Raw genomic sequence first — 24,439 nt, 5'->3', positions numbered from 1 at the left:
ACGAGAGAGAGAGAGAGAGAGGTCTTCATTATTTACCCGGTAGTAGCGAAGTTTGTCCAGAGGCTGAGCATGGCCTCCCTCAGACGAAGGTCCTTTTCGGCCGTGATATCAGTCGGGTTATCTGATGGCGGCTCGAAGGGCTGGAGGAGGGGACCACCCCTGAAGAGGTAGTACAAGTCGTCCCCGTGGGCTACCCCTGCGAGATTTATATGGTTAGATTGCTGGGTACGCGCTAAGATAAAAAAAAAATTAAATAAAAAATACCACACACAGGCGGGTGCGCACAGCCTTAAGGCTGAGCCTCAAAAGTAAAGGTATATATATATATATATATATATACTATATATATATATATATATATTATATATATATATATATATATATATATATATATATATATATATATATATAAATGTCACTTAATTTAAATGTAAATTAACTGATAAGAATAATTACTCAAGGCATCTCTCTTCTCTCTATTCATGGTGCAGCAAACTGGGTAAGCAGACATGTAGTACTATCCGCTTATTCACACCACTATAGAAATATTAGAAAAAAGTTTTTGGCTCTATAAAAAGAGCCGAAATATAGTATAGAATGCTGAAAGATTCCATTACCAGGAAAAGGAACGGGAGAAATGATTAAAAAAACATGAGAAATGATAATGAACCACGATATTGAGGGTCCGTTTATAGGAAAAGCCGACTTGGAAAATGAGTCTAGTAACTACTACTTTCAATGTCAGTCAACAAAACTACGTTTTTCTTCGCTAGGGACACGTGTTTCCTAGTGATGTTGTTTTTATCCGTGTTTCTCAGATGAGTGACAGGTAAAAACGGTGGTTTACAATGATATCTATAGGCGGAAATAAACGTTGATGCCATGCCAGTAATTTATTCTTAGACATAAGAGTACATAAATTAGTACTAGCCAGAGTTAACAAAGATGTAAGAACATCATAATGGAAACACCATTCCTCCATATATCTGTCAGTGACACTGTTCAATTTATATAGTAATTTATGGATATAGTTTGTGACTATATATACCAAGGTATTCTAACAGGTCAAATGTTTGGCCAAAACTCGAAAGACGAAGGAACTCCTTAGCCTAATTGAGGCCTCATTCCATGGGCCAAAAGTATAGAATTGTTGAAAAGAGCGGAAGTTTGGTTTTATTAAATATTGGCAATAGACGATTCGTAGTCTGCTAGCTGAGATGGCATGAAATAAATCAAATACGTTAATAGCATTAAAAAATTGAAAATTAAAACAAAAAGCAGCATACTTTAGTGGTGTCTACGTTTGGTTCCACTACTCCAAATCTGCAAATAGTCCCGAGTGATGCGTCAGAGTAATATGTTTCTCTAAATTAAAAAGAATATAGAAATTTTATAGACTTGGTATTTGGACTAGGCCTAGGCTTCTACGTAGGCTACAGAGTCATTGTGGTACGTGCGGAAACTATTCTTATTCATGTAGTATCTGATTATGAATTACATTCATATATCCCCCTAGGCCAGTCGCATATGGAATTACATTATGTAATCGACCCAGTCCCTTAAATATACGTCAGATAGAACAAACAATATGGTTGAATAGTACGCGTGACTTTAACGTAGGTTTACAATACAAGTCAACACGATTTGCAGTTTCATAGAAAACGTCGAAGAAACTCCAATCTAAGACTAGGGTATACTATGGTATCTCCGATGGAAACTGATTATAACTGAATTATGTCGTTTTAACTTAAGTTACTGTTTGTAATATAACGTTTTTATGAAGTAGAGCGCAAAGTTTGCCGTTTGATAGTTTTTATGAGACAACTCACTTTTGAAGAGGAAATAGTTCAATGGCTTTTGCTTGTTGATAAATCCGAGTCAGTGATGGCAACGTGTACTAATGTTAAAACAACTATTTTTGCCGTTTCTTGCATCAGATTGAAAAGAACATTGTTATAATGGGTTATTGAACCGTTAATCGAATTGCACATAGACGTCGTATTTCCTTGTGTTAAATTACGGTAGCGGAGGTGTAAATGAAATAGAACTGACTTTATGCAAACTCTTCTTGTTCCCTAACTAAAATGAATAGCCTATCGCACGTGGATGCAGTTTTAAACCAACGGACCATATATATATTTCAAGAGAAGTAACTGCTTTTCGTATTTGGATTAAACAAGCCAAATAAAAATGTAATATCAAACCAGCTTGGTCAGCGACAGCAATGGCTGGAATCAAGATGATTGAGTGCGCTTAACTATAGTGGCAATGAAAACCGTGTAGGCTATAGTGACAAAACTTTGCTGTCGATAAGCTTTATAAGTGATGAACACTACCAGTTTTAAGGGAGATCCGGATTATAGTGTTTGCTGTAAGTCAGCAGAAGACATTTTATGTTCCTTTCGAAATACCAGCCCAGCATTAGGTCGCATCTTGATCGCTCAGGGAGAAGATAATAAACGAGTGGGTGAGTGTTCCTATTTAATTTGTCAACATGTATCATTTGTTCCTGAAAAGTCATTTTTCCCAGTTTTTTAAATAAGAGGATTTGTGTTACATTTTTATATACGCATATTTATGCATTGAAATTTGTCTCTCTTATGCCCTGCGCTATTTAGTGCGTTGTTTTTTTTTTATAGATTTGCAACACTGGGTGCTACTTTGGCTTTGTTATTTGCGTGTCACCTGCTCTGAGTTGCTAGTACTAAACCAGAGCCTAAACTTGGCAGAAGCTCCTATGGACGCCGTGTTGAATGCTAGATATCGTACATTAATATAATTTATCGACCATACATTGTAGAAATAGGTCTATATATACTTTGATCCTTGATGGGCTAGTACTATGTACAGAAATCTATCCAATATAAGGAGTCCATTAGGCAGCAAAATGGGTAGAAAGTAGCCAATTTGGTGTTTTTGTTGGCTCCTTGTTATATATATATATATATATATATATATATATATATATATATATATATATATATATATATATATATATATATATAGTGTGTGTGTGGATATAAGGAATGTACCCAGTTCTCATCATTGATCATTTATCGTCTCATTAAACGAAAAGTTATTAAGCCAAAACTTACTATGGACACTTTTGGACTCTGAAAATGTGAAGTAGGCTACTTACAGCTGCCCGCCCGGGATGTTTGAATTGAGCACGCGCGTAACGGACATCTGTCCGTGATGTAGCAGTTCGTATCTGTACACGGACACGCCCTTCTGCCTGGCGTGCAAGTCGGAGAACAGGTCGTGACAAATCTTGAAGTGGCGATCTCCCATCATCTGCCAAAAGAAAAGTTGCTGTTGATGTTGATATATACATATATACACGTATATATATATATAATATATATATATATATATATATATATATATATATATACTTTGTTATAGGTTGATTCTTGTGACCTATAGCTATCAAGACATTATTGAAGTCCTTTGCTGTTTTATTTATTTATTTATTTATTTATTTTTTAGTAATTTAATTAAGTTCGTGAATCTTCATATCACTTACTACGATAGTAAATAGTACGTCGATGTTAAGTTTGCATTACGACTAAAGTAGATTCACATCAACCGTACGGCTGATGTCTATATAGGCCAGTCCCTTACGACGCTCCTGATTGGCTGTTGATAAGCCAATCACAGGGCTGGAAACTCTGTCTCTCTCTCGAGAGAGAGTTCACACAGGCAGGATGTATGTTCCACGTCTCCTGTGGGATACGTTATCGTCTCTTACGACACTCCTGATTGGCTGTTGATAAGCCAATCACAGGGCTGGAAACTCTGTCTCTCTCTCTCGAGAGAGAGTTCACACAGGCAGGATGTATGTTCCACCTCTCCTGTGGGATACGTTATCGTCTCTTACGACACTCCTGATTGGCTGCTGATAAGCCAATCACAGGGCTGGAAACTCAGTCTCGCTTGAGAGTTCACGTAGGCAGGATGTATGTTCCACCTCTCCTGCTGAGGAGGAATATACATCCTGCCTATGTGAACTCTCTCTCGAGAGAGACTGTGAGTTTCCAGCCATGTGATTGGCTTATCAACAGCCAATCAGGAGCGTCGTAAGGGACTGGCCTAGACATCAGATGCACGGGTGATGTGAATCTACTATAGTAAGTAGCGTAATGGTAAGAAAGATAACAAATGCTAAGGTTATTCCAATTCTATAAAGGACACTAGATGTGATGGTAAATGATGACTACTTAATTTATCATTTCTATAGCAAGCCAAATAAAAATAGTACCAGATCTGGCCAGGGCTTGGTGTAGTACACAGGATTCAGAGAGTACTCTGTTCATACTGAGCGTACTTTAGCAAGCCAAATAAAAATAGTACCAGATTTGCTAGTGCTTGGTGTAGTACGCGGGATTCACAGAGTACTCCGTTAATCCTAAATGTACTAAGACCAATAAAAAAATCCCTCACTTACCTTCGTTAATCCGTCTACGTGCTCGGCATCTACAACAACTCCTCCTAGGTAGAATTTGTAGATCTCTCTCGTTAGCACTTCGGGTTCGCTATCCTCCACTGATAGACCAAGGCTGTAGGGACCATTTTCCCCAAAGTTATTCAGCAGAGCTGGTAAAAGGTCTGGTCGGCTAAACAGAGCTGAGGAGGAAACACATCTTTAGATATTTATGATCGCTTACCGGAGAACACAATGAAATAAAATGGAATACAGGATTCAGGCCCAAAGCCAAGCGCTGGGACTGTGAGAGGTTATTAAGAGCTGAAATGGAAAATGACGTTCCAAATTGGTTTTCATTCCATGCACATTCAAACTGATCTCCAACTGTATGCAGCTGTATAAAACTGTATAACTTCCACATATCTTCAGGCTAGTACTGCTCACATTGGACTTTAGATTAATGTTACTTCCTGCATAGTTAATATTCAGGGCATCTTCAGTCAGGGACAAGCTAGAATTATGTCAGAGCCAGTGTATACAAGGAAGTCGTGTGACTTCGATACTATTGTTTAGCAAAAACTGTTTTAACCATCTTGCTAGATCCTGATACCAATGCATTTTTATCTGTTTACTTATTTTTTTAATTCATTTTGCTCTTTTTTTTTGTTTTTGTTTAGCTAAGTGGGTCTCTCATTTCTGTATTTTCCTTTACAGGAAGAGGAGGTCCACTTATAAAAAAATATTAGATAAATAGATAAAAATGTATTGAAATTCATGGAGAATAGTAATTAAGCAAAACATTTACTCCATACTGGTGCTTCTGCTGTTCAACAAGTCAGGCTGCTCTCAGCAAATACTAAATGGGATCAGGGATCAATTATGAACGTAAAAGTAACAAACTACAATGCATGTGCAAGTTGATGTAAAAAATTTGCACATTGTGATTATACGGCCTAATGAAGAGAGAGAGTTGTAATTACGGAGTGAGAATATTGCTCCCTCGTCAGCCGTGACCCCTGAGATTAGGTTGACCTTGTTGTAGAGACCTCGTTGCATCAGACGAACAGGATGGTCGGGCAGGTAGTCACCGTCTACTCTGGGCGAAGCCAGCATGGGAAAGACGAACCACCTCTGGAAGGACGACAAAATATGAATTAGTAAAGTGTTAGAAAAAAACTTGGGTATATATTAGTTTAACCAGATCACCGAGCTGATTAAAACAGCTCTATAGGGCTGGCCTGAAGGATTAGATCTTTATTTATGCGGCGAGGGTCTAATTGGCTACTCAGCTAATTGTGGGATCCGAACCATATTATATCGAAGCTTTCCTAGGGCTGTGTTTAACCAGACCACTGAGAGCTGATGAGCAGTTCTCCTAGGGCTAGACCAAAGGACTATAAATCTTTATTTACACGCTAGGTACCAATTAGCTATTCAGCAACGGGACCTACAGCTAATTGTGGGATCCTAATTGCATTATATCGAGGAATAAGTTTCTAATCACCAGAAACAAATTCCTCTGACTCCACGCTGGGTTTTCGAGCGAGGTCAATTCAGATTACGTCATTCGTAACATATTCATTTCTTGCGGAGCTCGTGATAATGAAACTTGGTTGGGAATCGCTGGAATGCACAGCAAAACCAGAACATTGGACTCTTTGTCACCCCACAGCATCACATCTGAAGATTCTCTATGGATCCAGCCAATTAAAAGCGAACTTACCATCAGTTCCTGAGCAGCCACGCCAATCTTGTTCGCTTCGACGGACTGAAGGCACTGCAGGAAAGCTTGATTTCCTTCGTCAATGTTGCACCCTACGAACTGTCCAACTTCTCTGGCGTATTTGGCATGGTCGGTTTTCAGCGCCCAGGGGCAGAAGGTGTTCCCAGACTGCGTGATAGCTCTGCTGAACAGTCCTACGGAAGGTGAAAGCCTTTTAGACAGATATAAAACGAGGGCCGGTGTTGTTTTGAAGGAAATCTGACGGTATTAGGGAAAAGTTGGGTAGGGCATTAGGTCTGAAATTCAGTATTGAATAATTTAAGTACAGCGAGAATAATATGGATTATAGAATATACTCAGGCATTTCAGCTTAAAAGTTCAGTATAAATCAACGTAGAATGATACAGGGTACAGAATATACTCAGGTACTTCAACTTAACTTAAAAGTTGTAAATATGAATTAACATAGAATAATATAGATTATGGGATATACTCAGGTATTCCAGCTTAAAAATTGTAACTTGAAAGTTGTAAATATAAATTTATATAGAATAATATAGATTATAAGACGCAGAATTTGATTAATGATTTTCATTCAATCTAATAATAATTCTGAAGCATAAATGAAATTGGGATATTCCAGAAAATATTTCATTCTTTCAACTCGCCTTTCGCTTGCGGAGTCAGCATCTGGAAGTGGACGGAAGCCGCGCCGGCGCTCTCGCCGAAGATGGTGACCCTCTGAGGATCTCCCCCGAAGCTCCTGATGTTCCTTTGCACCCACCGGAGAGCCATCGTCTGGTCTTTCAGCCCGAAGTTCCCCGGGATCACGGAGTCCGCCGTGGATAGGAACCCTGGAAGTTTAGTTGCCATGTGAGATGAGTTGATGGCGCTACCACCCTACATGGTCGCAGCGTGCGATGTTGACCTATCCTATGTTGGTCCTACCTAAGAAACCTAAGAATTCTATGTTGTCTTTACCTAAGAATCCTATGTTGACTTTACATGAGAATTCTATGTTGACCTTAACTAATAATCCTATGTTGACCTTACCTGAGAATCCTATGTTGGCCTTTCCCAAGAATCCTATGTTGACCTTACCTGAGAATTCTATGTCTTTACCTGAGAATCCTATGTTGACTTTACCAAAAACTCCTATGTTGATCATTTTGAATTCTATGTTGACCTTACCTAAGAATCCTATGTTGCCCTTACCTGAGAATCCTATGTTGGCCTTGACTGAAAATCCTATGTTGCCCTTACCTAAGAATCCCATGTTGCCCTTACTTGAGAATCCTATGTTGGCCTTGACTGAGAATCCTATGTTGCCCTTACCTAAGAATCTTATGTTGACCTTACCTAAGAATCCTATGTTGCCCTTACCTGAGAATCCTATGTTGGCCTTGACTGAGAATCCTATATCGCCCTCACCTAAGAATCTTATGTTGACCTTACCTAAGAATCCTATGTTGTCCTTACCTAAGAATCTTATGTTGACCTTACCTAAGAATTTAATGTTGACCTTACCTGAGAACCTTATGTTGACCTTACCTAAGAATTTAATGTTGACCTTACCTAAGAATCCTATTTTGACCTTACCTAAGACCTAATTATGTTGACCATACCTAAGACCTTACCTGATGTTGACCTTACCTAAGAATCTTATGTTGACCTTACCTAAGAACTATGTTGACCTTACCTAAGAATCCTATGTTGACCTTACCTAAGAATCTTATGTTGACCTTACCTAAGAATCCTATGTTGACCTTACCTAAGAATCTTATGTTGACCTTACCTAAGAATCCTATGTTGACCTTACCTCGAATCTTATGTTGACCTTACCTAAGAATCCTATGTTGACCTTACCTAAGAATCTTATGTTGACCTTACCTAAGAATCCTATGTTGACCTTACCTAAGAATCTTATGTTGACCTTACCTAAGAATCTTATGTTGACCTTACCTAAGAATTCTATGCTGACCTTACCTCGAATCTTATGTTGACCTTACCTAAGAATCTTATGTTGACCTTACCTAAGAATCTTATGTTGACCTTACCTAAGAATTTAATGTTGACCTTACCTAAGAATCCTATTTTGACCTTACCTAAGAATCTTATGTTGACATTACCTAAGAATCTTATGTTGACCTTACCTGAGAATCTTATGTTGACCTTACCTAAGAATCCTATGTTGACCTTACCTAAGAATCCTATGTTGACCTTACCTGAGAATCTTATGTTGACCTTACCTAAGAATCTTATGTTGACCTTACCTAAGAATTCTATGCTGACCTTACCTCGAATCTTATGTTGACCTTACCTAAGAATCTTATGTTGACCTTACCTAAGAATCTTATGTTGACCTTACTTGAGAATCTTATGTTGACCTTACCTAAGAATCCTATGTTGACCTTACCTAAGAATCCTAATCTGTACTGGATGACCACGAGGACGATGTCTTTGCTGAGCATCACGTGAGGCAGGTATTCTTCTGCGCCTCCCGCGAAGAATCCTCCTCCATGGATGAAGACCATAACTGGGAGGCCGTTTGGCTCTGATGTCGTGGCATCCTGGAACGAGGATCATCATCACGTTAGTCAACAGTGATAGTGTTGATCCCATAAGATGTATGTGTGTATATATATATATATAATATATATATATATATATATATATATATATATATATATATTATATATATATAGATATATGTATGTATGTATGTATATACACATATAATATATATATATATATATATATATACGATATATATATATATATATTATATATATATATATATATACAGTAGCCCCTTAACTTTACCGGACGTTTGGGGTTGTCCATCTCTCCAATAATTATGAAAGTCTGCTCAGTAACATTGACCCTATATTATAACCTGCACTTGGATATGATCCAGATCTTACATCTGGCTGCAGTTCCACTTATTTCCTAACCTAAACTATCATTCAGTTCAATGCTTTATCTAAAAATTTACTACATCTACAATGGTAGCGTAGCAAAATTAGTCGTAATACTGTAGCTGATAAGTATCTTAAGTCAGTTGAGGAATTTAACTTGCGATCCAATAAGAAAGAAAATGTAAAAGGTCTTTAACTTTATATAACTCAAGAGGTTTATCCAAAAATATATCACATTAAAAATTACAGAAATCCTTTGAGGAATTGAACTTGCGATCCGACAAAAATGAAAATATAAACAATCTTTAGTTTTGCTCATTCTCTCACCCTCGGTGAAAACACGTTCAAGTACAGGCAGTCCTCATTTCCGTCCAGCTCTTCCGGGGGTGATTTTATGCCAGCCATGACCTTACCAAAACGCACCTGGAGGCACATTGGAGGCATCTTGGAGCCATCCCTCACCCCTCCCCATGCCGTGGGTGCTGTTGGATCCTGGAAAAGATAATTAGAATAAATGGTGGGCTTGTTCCATATGAATAGGGTGCATCTTCTGCATAATCTTACTGTAATGGGCGTTATGTCTGTCCGTCCGTCTGCCATTCAGTCATGGCCAAACGGCAGGGCCTATGGGCATGAAACTTGGCAGGGTTATAGTGGGGACCTATAAGATGGTTTATAATGGGGTTTCATCCTACCTCTCCTCCCCCCAATGGGCCGTTAGGTTCTTCATCCCTTTCAAGGGATGGGTGGAAAACCTCAACCGAAAATTTAAGCAAAACACTAGCCTGCACAGTACCCTTCGAAGTGACTCCTGGCGTTAAAATGGACAGTCTTTCTATAATAGGCGTTATGTCTGCTAGTAATAATTAATCATAATAATATAATAATATTTACCTTAAACCTCAGTTCTCCTAGAGGAGGCGACGCATAGGGAATGCCGTAGTAGGAATGAAATGCGTTGCCGTTGACTGCTTTCTCAACGACGCCCGAAACCTTGCCTTCGAGAGTAGTGATCACGGGGGCGCGTTCGGCCGTGGCCAGGGCTAGTAGGCATGAGCCAATAACCCCAATGAGGAGGGTAATCTTCATCCTGGAAAGATGACAGTGATTAAGTTTGGAGGAGATGCACAATGTGTGTATATATATATATATATATACTACATATATATATATATATATATATATATATATATATATATATATATATATATATATATATATATAATGACAGTTTTGGCATACCTGATATCATTTTAACTGACCTTAGCTCGTATTTCTATGAGTTGCAATTCAAATGGAAACATGAATATGTGGGTTTATTTAAAGATAGAGATGTATGTAAGATATATAGAATATATATATATATAATATATAATATATAATAATATATATATACATTGTATATATAATCTACATATTTATATTATATTATATAATATATATAATTATCATATATATATTATATATATATATATAATAGACATATAGATAATATATATAATGTCAAAAGCTTCTATTGAATAAAAACAAAAAAAATAAAATAAAATGGGCCCCGTTGGCATGCAAGTATGTTATGAAGTAATTCCCAGGAGAGGGTAGAGGGAAGAAGATGGAAGATAGAGAATATGAACGGAGGTACAGCAAGATAAATGGATAAGGGGACGCAGCTAGGGGCCTTAAGTGATGCCCTGTTTTATGCCCCCTACGGCGATAAACTTGGATATGAAGTGAAGGTAGATTTTGAGTTGCCAATCTGTATCTGTCAGTCTCCAGGCTCCTCAAGGCTGATAGGTCTCAGAGCCATTGTCCAACTTTCGCGAGAAGGACATATCATGGGCATTCCTTACTTGAGAGTTTAGTAGATAAGCCTTTCCGATAAGGCCTAGTGAAAGTGTAGTACTAGATTACTCAGAGGGGGGTTGGGGGCGCTCGCGGGTAATCTGATTGACCCACATTTTTGGTCAAGTGTTAATTGACTTACTGAGATAGTAGCCTATAGGCTTGGCCAGGTTAGGCGTAGCGAAACTTATCGTCAGTCTCATGGGAGAGACACTTTCGTTACACCCATGTTTTGCATTGACTATACCTTTGATTTATATTGACTTATACCTCGTGAGTGTCTCAAGGGAGAGACACTTTCGTTACACCCGTGGTTTGTATTGGTTACACCTGTGATTTAAATTGACCTATACCACGTGAAAACAGTCAGTTCGTGTGGATGAAAAGATGGATGACCCCAGTCCTTGGTCCTCAAATACATCCTATTACTTCTTTCAGTGATTGATTTTTCTTCACCGCAATCTCTGTTATTCTCTCTTCGCTTCTGTTTTCCCACTGCTCTGTGAATTCTGCCTTGCCAGCTGTTCCCATTTTGGCAAGTCTCTACTAGTTTGGCCATCGCGTCTCCTTCTTCTTGGAATTAAAGTGAAAACTGACAGATGGCCAAGAAACACCGCTTCTGATCAGAGACATTAAATTTGTATAGTTAAAAGGATCCGTAGGGGGGTTATTGCCCACAGTGCACCTCACATAGTCCACCGTGTTACTTGATTAAGGTATACTTTGCCTTCGGCCCCAAGCTACAAACAACCTGTAATATATCTTTTGATGTACCTACGTTCATATTCTCTGTCCGCCATCTTACTTCCCTCTACCCTCTGCTAACAATCGTTGCTTAGTGTAACTGAGATTTTTCTCCTATTATGCCACGTAAACCTTTTCACTTTCGATTTGCCTTTCAGTCCTGAATGTCCTCGTCATAGTAGGTCCCAGCGGTTGGCCTTTGACTTATAAATTTTGTATTCAATAAATTTTGCATTCCATAATTTTTTATTTCATAAATTTTGTATTCCATAAATTTTTATTTCATAAATTTTGTACTCCATAAATTTTGCATTCCATAAATTTTGTATTCCATAAATTTTGTATCCCGTAAATTTTGCATTCCATAAATTTTTATTCAAATAATTTTGTATCTCATAAATTTTGCATTCGATAAATTTTGTATCTCATAAATTTTGCATTCCATAAACTTTGTATCCTACAAATTTTGCATTCCATAAACTTTGTATCCCATAAATTTTGTATTCCATAAATTTTGCATTCCATAATTTTTGTTATCTAATAAATTTTGTGGTCCATAAATTTTGCATTCCATGAATTTTGTATTCCATAAATTTTCTATTTCAGAAATTTTGTATTCCATAAATTTTGTATTCCATGGAGCTGGTATACCCTCTCACAGTTACAAGAACATGCAGTCATATTATTAGCTGTGCATAACTCAAAAGGCTCTTCTAAGAGCACGTGTCCTCTATAGAGCTATTAAGGCCACTCCCCCTTTTTTGAGGGAGACGTTTACAAAGGCTTAATAAGACGATTACCATGGCAAGGAAAAAGCCACAGAAAATGTTTACGTAAAAATTTCCACCCTTCTTCCTCCACTGTGCGTGACGCAATGAAACGGATTACTAGGAGATGGAATTAGTGGCGAGCGTTCTATTTTGACGTCATTATTGAATGTCACGGTTTGTATGCTGTGCTACAGCGAGTGTGCGCCGGGTGATCACGTAATTGGATGATTCTGGCTGTAAGTCAGGCTGGTCTTAAAATAAAAGAGCGTGAATTGGCTGTGTATGCTTACGTGTCTTTTTTTTTTTTTTTTTTTTGCGTCACGACGGAATGCGAAATTATTTGGGTTGTGTGCATGCGTGCATGCTTTGCAAGATGGAATAATATGATAATTCCGTCAGTAAATGTTAAAATACCCTCTCTCTCTCTCTCTCTCTCTCTCTCGTCTCGTCTCTCTCTCTCATCTCTCTCCTTCTCTCTCTCTCTGTCTCATCTCTATATATATACATATATATATATATAATAGAATCAATTTAAAAATATTATATAATAAATATATGAATAATTATCACATCACCTTGTGATTCATATATAAATTCTTCGAGCTGCAAATGTCCTCTGATATCTAATTCGCTCTTACCTCGGAATTAATATATTTTCATTTATGTAAACCGGAGGGGAATATTTCTTTATTAATTCCGAGGTAGAGCGAATTTTGATATATTAATTATATATATATATAACATATATATATATATATACATACTACATATATATACCAATATAGATATATAATATATATATATATATATATATATATATATATATATATGTACATATATAAATATATATATTATATATATATATATATATATATATATATTTATATATATATATATATATATATATATATATGTATGTAACATATATATATATATATATAGTATATATATATATTATATATATATATATATATATAATATATATATATAATATATATATATATTAGGAAGTAAATGATGTAACAGGCCCCACCTCCTTGGATGCTATAACTTCATTCATATACCAGCAGATCCGAATTGCCAAGTCTGAATATACAATATATAACCCAGTTAATCCAGTCCTTAGTGGCTGCCTGATGTCTATAGGGCAAGACGACAGCTTAGCATTGACAAAGCCGTATGCAGCGTAGTTCTTACTTACCTAAGCAGGATGTCCAGGGTCATTGAATCTAGGGGTGGGGGAGGGGGCTACGAGCATTGTGGGTATCTTGGGAATTAGCAAAGAATTCTTCGTATAATTAGGCAGCTGTCCCTTATTGAGAGAGAACGGAATAGATATACAAAGAAATGCACCAGGTACAGTTTGTTTCTACACAATTTTTATTTATTTATTTATTTTATACGCTCGTCACCACAAAGCCTAAGACCTACGTGAAGAAACAAAAGAAGCTCTCTCTCTCTCTCTCTCTCTCTCTCTCTCTCTCTCTCTCTTAGGACATCTCATTGCTTTGCTTTGTCTTCACACGTAACGTTGCTAAACTAAATCACAAGGAATTTAAAATTTTTTTTCCTCATTCAAACTTGAAGATTTGTAACTGATGGATTCCACAGTCTACAAGTGATTGACTGGATCAACAGATCGGCTGTTTCTGTGAGGCCAAGAGTGCTTCAAGGAGAGGGTGGATAGTAAGATGGAAGACAGAGAATGTGAACGGAGGGACAGTAAAAGGAATGAAAGGGGTTGCAAGTAGGAACCGCAGGGACGCTGCACTGAACCTTGAAGTAGTAATTTAACCTACAGTGCACCGCGTGGAAAATTTAAAAGGACTTGCTTGAGATTGCTTTATTTGTATTTTCCTAATGGTTTAATCTGTCCCATTTTTATGGGAGTGTTTGTCAACACTTATTGTTCACTTTCACAACTGGAAATTCGTTTCCCCATTTTTATTTTGTGGAACTTTTGAAAAGTTGCGGGAATCACTTTTATCAGTATTTTGCTAACAATTTTAAACTACCTCATTTTCGAGAGGAATGTTTTTCAATACTGGAAACTGAAACTTCTTATATTTATTTACTTATTTTTTGTGTGTTTTGTTTTTTATTTATATATTTATATATTTTTTGTTTTTCATTTTTTATTTTTCACGAACAGTGATCGAGCTAGATTTTAGCAGTCGTTATTTAAGTATACTCTCGTCACCATCAAAAAGTTTTATTATTATTATTATTATTATTATTATTATTATTATTATTATTATTATTATTATTATTATTATTATTATTATTATTCTGTAGGTGAATCCTATTCATATGGAACAAGCCCACTAAAGAGGCCATGGACTCGAAATTCAAGCTTCCAAAGAATATTAAGGTGTTCATTAGGAAGAAATAAGAGGAAGTAAGAGGAAATAAAGGGAAAAATACGTGTAACCGGGCTTCAGATAGTTACATTCAGCTTACATTCAACAATAATAACAATATCCTATTTCGAATATTAGCGGTGTAATTCGCATACAGTAAATTATTAAAACACTTTTCAGTTGCAAATGTACGCCCAGATATTCTTTTATTTACCTAAAACTTACACATAGCGTAACTATCTAAAGCCCGGGGCGCAGTGTTACCATACGCAAACACCACAGGCGGGTGGACAGATGGAAAAAAAAAAAAAAAAGAGTATAGTATATCTTATTTGTCCAACCACAAAATCAAAACATTAATACATACAATAACGTATAAAGCTCTAGAAAGAGCGTAACAGCACCATGAACATTAGCTCTCCATTCGTCTCACAACACGAAGGTTTGTTTACGTGTCTACTTATAGATTTGAGAGAAAAACGTTGAGCAGGAGATAAGAGGGGAAGATAGACGCAACAATATTCTCTGCCGTTTAAGATACGTTACGTAACGCCTAATCAGTCACGCCTCTCTCACACGATCGTGAGTCGGGGGGACTGCATGGAATCTCTTGAGGTAGTTTAGGCGAGACTTAATCCCGTTGCGTAACTGTATATAATTTGTATACCGTCATCATATATATATATATATATATATATATATATATATATATATATATATATATATATATATATATATATAAAATTTAAGCTTTAAAATGTCTTAAAACACATTTGAATAGGTTTTATCTGTCAGTTAGGTTATAAGGCCGTCTAGGAAACCAGAATAATATCTATGAAACGTAGATTTTATTAGGGAATGTTAAATGGATGTCTCTTAAGAAAATTAAGGGATATCAAATAGATAATGAGTTAAGGCGTATCAAATAGCCATTAGATTAGGGGATATCAAATAGCCATTAGATTAGGGGATATCAAATAGCCATTAGATTAGGGGATATCAAATAGCCATTAAATTAAGGGATATTGAATAACCTCTAAATTAAGGGGTATTAGATAGGTATTAAATTAGGGGATATCAAACAGCCATTAAATTCGGGATATCAAATAGCCATTGAATTAGGGATATTGAATAACCTCTAAATTAAGGGGTATTAAATATCCATTAAATTAGGTGATGTTAAATAGCTATTAGAATAAGGGATATTAAATAGCTATTAGAGTAAGGGATATTAAATAGCCATTAAATTTGGGATATTAAATAGCCACTTAATTAAGGGGTAATTAAATAGCCATTGAATTAGGGGATACTAAATAGTCAGCAAATTAAAGGATATGAAATAGCCATTAAATTAAGGGCTACTAAATAGTTATTAAATCAGGGTATATTAAATACCCATTAGATTGGGGATATTAAATAGCCATTAAATTAAGGTATATTAGATGGCCATTAAATTAGCTGACGTTAGATAGCAATTAAGTAATGGGATATTAATTAGCCATTAAATTAAGGGATATTAAATAGTGAATTTTACCCTAATGATTTCGTGTCAATAATTGTTATAATAGTTATAATAGTGTTTCTGAATGTTTGAGAGAGAGAGAGAGAGAGAGAATTTTAACACTTCAATAATTGTTTCAACAGAAATTGTGTGCATGTGTAAAAGAGAGAGAGAGAGAGAGAGAGAGAGAGATTGTAACACTTCAATAATTGTTTTAACAGAAATTCTGTGCATGTGTAAAAGAGAGAGAGAGAGAGAGAGAGAGAGAGAGAGAGAGAGAGAGAGAGAGAGAGAGAGAGAAATTGTAACACTTCAATAGTTGTTTTAACAGAAATTTTGTGTAGTTTTAGGAGAGAGAGAGAGAGAGAGAGAGAGAGAGAGAGAGAGAGAGAGAGAGAGAGAGAGAGTAGAACTTAAAAGAGAAAAATCACAGAGAACGGAGAGGAAGACCGACCTACCTGGGAGCTCTCCCGTGACACGTGCTAAAATCACCTTCTTAGAACTGACTGACTGGCTCTCGGTGTCTTCGTCCACTCGCTGTCCACCTACTCTACATAGATAACTCCCTCGTGGCCGCTCGTACAGTTGGACACAGGTTTCCCTGGTACACCGTCTTGCGAGACTTCGAAAAATTACATGGTAACAGTGTTTACTGAGGGAGATGGGGGGGAGAACCCCTTCTCTGCTAACAAGAGTTCCACCAATAAGTTCTGGAGTTCGTTTGGTGGGCGGAGTTATTAGGTAAGGTTGGAGAAAGAGAGAGAGAGACACACACACACGGAGTAAAAGAAATATCTGAGCAGTTTATATCGTTGTAATGAAGATTGTTGTCCCACTTGTAATATAAGTTTGTTTATTAAGGTTCCATTCAACTTTCGGCGAAGACGTTATCTTACAACCGTGTCTATTATTATATATCGGTCATATTCATTACACAATACTTAAAATTGATCAACAATTTAAAGTTATATTGGTATTGCCGAAAATCACGAACATCATAACTGGATATTTTAACCTTATCACGTAAGCCAAGTTTACAGCATCGGTTGCAGTGCGTTTCCTACAAATTCTACAATGAATTTGTTGAGTCTCCGACACTTAGCTCCTCTCTCTCTCTCTCTCTCTCTCTCTCTCTCTCTCTCTCTTATACTAGCTAACTTATATATTAAAAATATATATATATATATATATATATATATATATATATATATATATATATACTCAGCTATACTAGCTAACTAAGTGACAAGAAAAACCCCTGCGCTCAGTATGCAGTTCTGATATGTCATTAGTGTATTCAGGAGAGCCTCAGTGACCCAATAATATCGAAGATTGCCCTTCCTGACAATACCCATAAGCATAACCAAAGCAATGTCATAAACTCTTCTTCCCTTGAGTGTTCGCTTGATATATTACCCCATTTCATAACATGAAATTAACGATTGGATCTCCTCCAGTCAGTTCCATTATAAGAATCATTGAAAAAATAGAATAAAAAAACTTTATTCCTTATATACTGTCATCAGAATCGAAGGTGTGCGGCAAAAATTGTCGCCACCAATCCTTTGCCACACAGGATTAGCTGGTTTGACGTTTCTGACAACCTCCTAGGGCCACCCTTACCTCACCTCCCCTCCCCGCGCAGTTCATACAAATGGAAGACGAGCAGTGCAAACGGCCAGCAAGACCTCTAATAAGGCACTAAGTAGTACAGAACCAATATCGATACAATAAGCTATGAAGGCGCACAAAATTAAAAACTTAAGAACGTCACATGACGTAAACAACATGTGTGGGACGACTTCTCCAACACGTCATATGCCGTGGTTGACCTTTTTAAGGGTTAACTGTTGTTTTTTTTTTTTCTAAAATTATGTATGCACTGATATATTATAGACTATATATTTCGTTGACCTCAGGTGATAGGTGAAGTTATTTGGGCTTTCCTTTTAGTATCATCTACTGAATTAACAGTTACCTTATTTTAAAATGTCCCACAGAGTATATGACCCCTATACTCAGAGACGACAACGACGGCCAACAAAAAATATGCCACATTCTTACTCTTGTTCATATAACTTAGGTTTAACTAAGGATACATTGAAAATTCAGTAACATATAAAGCATTACATTTCAAATAATGAAAACTATTTTAATAGACTCCAAGAAGCTAATAAGCGAAAATAAGCAGCGAACTATCATATCTGTATCGGCCACACCAGTGAAAACAAGTATACAGGTAAGGCAATTTGCCAATACTGTTACCGACCTCACTGTATGAAACAGTGCTCGGCGAGTCATTAGTTCTATAATTCAATGCTGTTAACAGAAACGGTGATTAGGAAGACATCAAAAACATGTGGGGCCTGAGTAAGTAGGAAAGTTTACTGCAATACTCTCTATATTGTATGGAGGCATTATGCCATTTTTTTTAAAGATACTTCGAATGTTATATCAAGAATATCATGGTTATAATAAAACTTGTTGTCAATTATGTTTATTAAAACATATAATCAAATAACTAGTGAGAACAAATGAGAACATTTTATGTCTATTAACAAAAAATATAACATTTAACATTATACATCTAATACCTTGACCACCCACCCTCTCTCTCAGTCACTTCCCTCATCCTGTCGGGCATCGAATGAACAAGGTTGAGAATTTGCCTGCGGTCTCCGTCTACAAATTTCCCACTGAGAGTTGATGTGAGCCATGAGTTGCTATGTTGTTCTCTCATGTTCCATTTTCCATGTGTTCACCACTGCGGGCCCACACGTGTTCAATCACATTCATAATCTGCTCCTTTGCTCGGCCATTCAAGAAGAAGGGCAGGGTTATCCTGTCAGGCAAAACCACCACTTTTTGAACAACGTGAGCAAGGATGGGCCCGGTGGTGGGAAAGGGGGAAAATTCCCTTCCTTCTCGTAACGAAGGCAAGAAGGAGGTTTGCAGCAGCTCAACATACTTAGCCGCTGTAAATCGTCCCTCGATACGGAACACATCACCCATACCATGCAGACACACCCAGCCCCATATGTTGCAGGTGACATGGCCCCGGCGGATCGAACCACCTCACGATGTTTACGGGGTTCATATCTGAATGTAGAAAAAAAAAATGGGGGTGTATAATATAAATCAAATATATATATATATATATATATATATATATATATATATATATATTATATATATATATATATATATATATATAATATATATATATATATATATATATATATAATATAGTATATATATATTATATATATATATATATATATATATATATATATATATATACACACACCTTTGGAGAATTTAAATTCTCAGTGATGAACAACACTGAAAGAATTCTATTGTGTAATTATTTATTCAGTATATTATATTTGAGGAAAAAGAGCAAATGATGCCACTGTCCCTTACCTAATATTTATCTCAGAAATAGCACTCTTATTTATGTTTACTACCTTTATATATTTTGATAGTCAATTTCCGTGGAACAAAATCTGAACATTAATAATTAATATAAAGAAGAATGCAATTGATAATTGATGCAAGTAATGATTTTGCTTATCATACCGAGTTCTATTTGTTCGCCAACAATGCAGCTTCCCATGCGATGTGGACGAGAAGTCCAAACCCTTATCAGCATGACGTTGGGCAAAATCAAACCTTCCCGCCTTATGTCGCTCCGTCAAGAGCTCCTTCGTCTCTGGAGTTCTGTGATGAATCCCAGCAGCGTGGAGTCTGCGTCGTACTGTCATCGATGACACTTCTAATCCAAGGTTCTTCATGAATATGCTTGTATTACGAAGGTGAAGAAGAGATGGCCGCCTAGGAACATAACTGTCGGCATGGTAGCAGAAATCCGTTTGTCACGCAACTTTTCAACATTTTTTTTTTAGCAAAGAGAGAGCCGCCAATTGCCTACAGATTGGTTTGAATAGGTAACTGGTTATAGATGCTCTATGTGTTACAAATAAAAATTGAGCATTTTTACCGGATATTCATTAGAGTTAAAGCCTTGATTATACAGAAAAATTATAACAAAATCTCGTACTGATACCAGTCTTCATTACAGTGTTATTGACCAAAAACGTGACTGCACTGTCTGTGAAACCCACAGTAAGAGAGCTTTACCAATTACAAATGAACATTACTTTTATTCAGGCTTGGAGTAATTGTCATTTATCTGAAATGTTTTTAATTACACGTTTTGAAGTTAACTGTAATTGCGGTTGTTTTTTTTATTTATACCTAACGGTAATTATAATTGTAACTATAAAGTTCAAATAACAAAGTACTTTATTTGAAATTGTAATCCTAGAGCAGCCCTCTTACTTTTCGAGAACTTATCTTAACCAAATGCAATGGAGAGATGTTTTGAGTCGCTACCCAATTTATTTATTATATTATTAAGGGAGATTCTTAACAAGCCAGCAACCAATTCTAAAAAAAAAAAAATTCCATTTATTTCCTTTTTTTGTGCAAAAGGTTTTGTGCAAATTTTTTCCAATATTTGAGTTTTGTATTTCAGTATTATTGAAGTTGTAATTGTAATTCGATAACAGGTCAGGTAATTATTATTCTAATTGTAATAGACATAAAGCAAACGTAATTACCCATAACCAGCTTATATTACATAAGATATGCGACAGTAGCTACTTTATACGAAATGGATTAGCATAAAAATAATGGGAACAAAAATAAAAAAAAAAATTATGCATACACGGGAGAAAACTAATTAGAAATTCAGCGATTTTTGCACTGCACTTCGGCTTCTCTTGGGGCACCTGTGAATTGTTCAATCTTTAACAAATCGACTTTATCTTTCTCGGGATCTATGGGGTTCATGTCTGCACCCTTATTTGGCCAGTCAACCAATTCAAATCCTCTCGACCTTGAAACCATTCCTGGACTATTTTGGCCATATGGATGGGGCAGCCTTCATGAATGAAAATGACAGGACTAGGTGGAAAGGGATAATTCCGCTGGTGAAGTGAAGGGAGGAAGAAATCCTGAAGAATTTTAAGGGATTTTTCACTGGTGAAACCCTTCAGTCTTGGTGATGTCACATATACCATTTAAGGAAATCCAGGCCCACACGTTTACGGTTACAAGCCACTCCTAGCCACTTCGTTAATGTTTCCTTGGTGGTATCTGAAGAAAAACATCTGAATTTTTTCTTTACAATTTATGCGTTGCTTTCCGTAACAAGGAAAATAATGATATAATCGTTTGGGGAAATGTAATGCTAAGTAACAACCCCCCCCTGCATTAAAATAATGTTTATTCATCTATGAGGATTAATACTTATTACAAGTTTGCCTCCTCCAACCTCTTATACATTAAAACAGCTCGAAAGCTGATTAGTGGAATTCACGTTAAGAGAGGAACAGCACCACCTTTAGTAAACAGTGTTTCAAACAGACAATTAACAATTCATCATTATGAAGACATACAGAATTTTAAACGTTATCAATGACAGTAATGACCTGAGATGTTGCAATGCCAGTAACAGCCAATCAATCAATATTCCCAGTAATCGTGTGATTTATTTATATCACTTTGTTTCGGTGATAACGATATCACTGCTACAGCACACCTACTACACGCTAACAAGTTTTGTCACCCAATATATGGCTTAGACTGAGGTGTTGTATAAATTTTGATAGGTTATCTGTCCTCTGCTAGTAGTATTCGTTATAGTCTCCAAATGACAGCAACATATAGTTCTCCGGGCTCAGATCGTCGCTCTACGAGAAAGTGGGGCTTTCAATACGTGCTGTTGCACAGCGTCTTGACGTCCTCCCCTACAACAGTAAATAAATGGAAAAGGAGGCACGCTTAGACTGGAAATTGACTGACTTTGATAGCATTTATTTATTTGGATCACCTGAAGAAAAGCGACCCCAACACACGCTGGGGTCGCTATTCTTCAGGTGGGCAAAATATTGGGGTTCGTTTTTTCTTAAGGTGAGGAATTAACAGGGGTTACAGTAAGGCCGTGGCGGAACGGCGCTTCGCGCCTTATCCGCATATTTAAAGATTCTTGGCAAGCTCGGTATGTTCTGGCAAGAGGTAATGTTGCGCTGCGCACGCTAGCCACAGGGGTTACAGTAGGTTTGATTATTTTTGTACTAAATTGCAAGACAATACGCTTGTAATTAACTATTGATTGTTTGTCTAAATTTGTGTTTTTAACGAATGTTTAATAAAGCAGTTAATGAATATATATATATTTTTTATTTTTTCTTTTTTCTATAACTAGTTATGAGCTAAAGTGGGTCAACCTGAAGATTGGAGACACCAACAAGCAGGAGTCGTTTATCTTGAGGTGGAAAATATTGGTCACTTTTCTTCAGGAGGAAAATATTGGGGTCGATTTTCTTCAGGAGAGGTATTAGGGGTCACTAATCTTCAGGTGATCCATTTATTTCATTTATTTATTAATTTTTTAAACTATAAAACTTATAAACCCGTGAAATTATGACACCTAAATTACAGTTGCCTTGATCCTGTTGAACTCTTTATTAGTGATTCTTTCTTTATACTAACCGGAATACCAACTAGCGTTCCCATAAGTACACAGGCTATAATTAATCTTGATTATCTAGGTATCTGCATGTTAATTACGTATTTCAGTTCGAAGACCTCCACCACGAATGACCACCCGTTAGGATAACGACGACATTCGACGAGCAGCATAAAAAGATCCTTTTACCAATACTATTGCTATTTATGGACGTCTGGCAATAAATGTTTCGGCTATGACGGTGCGAAGACGTCTGCATGAGGCAGGTACCTCATAGAATTCCTGCCAAGAAGGAATTTCTCGCCGAACGGCATCGTGCTGATAGGCTTGCCTTTGTTCAACAGTTTGTGGGGGAGGATATGGAATTTTGGTCACGAGTCGTATGCAGTGACGAAAGGTCTTTTACTAGCAGAAGTCACGGCACAATACATAACTGAAGACCGAGTAATATAAGGTGAGTTTCTATCATCATTAATAACAGTCAGACTATAATAATTATAAGCAAGGGTAATATTATAATCAAAAGATAATAATTTTGTCAATAACCATGTATTTTCCGCTAATTGAATTATATTCCCACGAGAAGTGTGAAAATATAAATTCTTCATTGAAAACCCACCATTAGTTCTACCATGGTCAGCTTTCAGGCATTAAGCAAATGCATTATTAATGTTATGAATAATCACGTAGGCAAACTTATAATATAGAGTACAGCCTGTTTACTGAATTAAAGAATATCATATCATAACGGACCGTTGCAGATCAAACTTAATGCTATTATAAGTATTAATCCTTGCAGATGAATAAACATAATTAACTTATTGCAAGAGTTGTTACTTAGCATTTCATTTCCCCAAACGATATAGCATTATTTTCCCTATTACGAAAAGCAAAACGTATTGTTAAAAATTAGATTTTTTCCCTTCAGATACTACAGAAGAAATTTACGAGGTGAACCAGCAATGGGCATGTCGCAGTAAACGTGTGGGGCTGGATCTTCTTACATTATATGGATGATATCACCAGGAATGAGTGGAGGTTCACTGGTGAAAAATACATTGAAATTCTTCAGGATTTCTAACCTCTTTCACTTCAACAGCGGAATTATTCCTCCCCACCTGCTCCTGTCATTTTCATTCACGACCGCTGCCCCACCATTACGGCCAGAATAGTCCAGGTAATGGTTTCAAGGTCGAGAGGATCTGCAATTGCTTGACTGGCCAAGTAAGGATACAGGACATGAACCTCACTGAGAATATTTAGGCTAATTTGGTAAAATGTTGGGAGCCTGAGAGGGAGACGAGACCAGATCAACTTATGGACGACTCGGAACACAATGGAAGCTCGTCACCACAACCGACCAAACATCGTTAGAAACCATGAATCTTCTATGTCTAACAGATTGCAAGAGGTGATCTAGAAGGAAGGTGGCTGGACTTCTCACTAATATTAAAAATAAATGTAAAAATTTATGCGTGCATTTGGATTACCCCATGGCTTCCGCTTGAACTTCCATGTGGAGATGTAAAAAAAAAAAAAAAAAAAAAAATCGTAAACAGACCTATGCATATCGTTTAGCTCCAGGTCATGATTATTATATTTTATTTATTAGAAAGGTGAATT

At 36.6% G+C, this 24,439-nt stretch overlaps 1 protein-coding gene across 1 annotated transcript in view; it reads right to left on the bottom strand.

Moving 5' to 3' along the window:
* LOC135209662 (juvenile hormone esterase-like) overlaps positions 1 to 24,439 on the bottom strand; it is a 58,123-nt gene that overhangs the window by 3,654 nt on the left and 30,030 nt on the right. The window contains 10 exon segments of the mRNA XM_064242395.1: positions 37 to 196; positions 3,140 to 3,148; positions 3,150 to 3,294; positions 4,448 to 4,626; positions 5,407 to 5,557; positions 6,150 to 6,343; positions 6,818 to 7,003; positions 8,566 to 8,719; positions 9,395 to 9,559; positions 9,962 to 10,157. Coding sequence (XP_064098465.1) covers positions 37 to 196; positions 3,140 to 3,148; positions 3,150 to 3,294; positions 4,448 to 4,626; positions 5,407 to 5,557; positions 6,150 to 6,343; positions 6,818 to 7,003; positions 8,566 to 8,719; positions 9,395 to 9,559; positions 9,962 to 10,157 — 1,539 coding nt within the window.

This window comes from Macrobrachium nipponense, chromosome 38 (assembly GCF_015104395.2).
Source record: "Macrobrachium nipponense isolate FS-2020 chromosome 38, ASM1510439v2, whole genome shotgun sequence".
In the NCBI taxonomy this organism is placed as follows: domain Eukaryota; kingdom Metazoa; phylum Arthropoda; class Malacostraca; order Decapoda; family Palaemonidae; genus Macrobrachium; species Macrobrachium nipponense.
The sequence above is the reverse complement of the archived record's forward strand: the minus strand, read 5'-3'. Positions and strand labels throughout refer to the sequence as shown.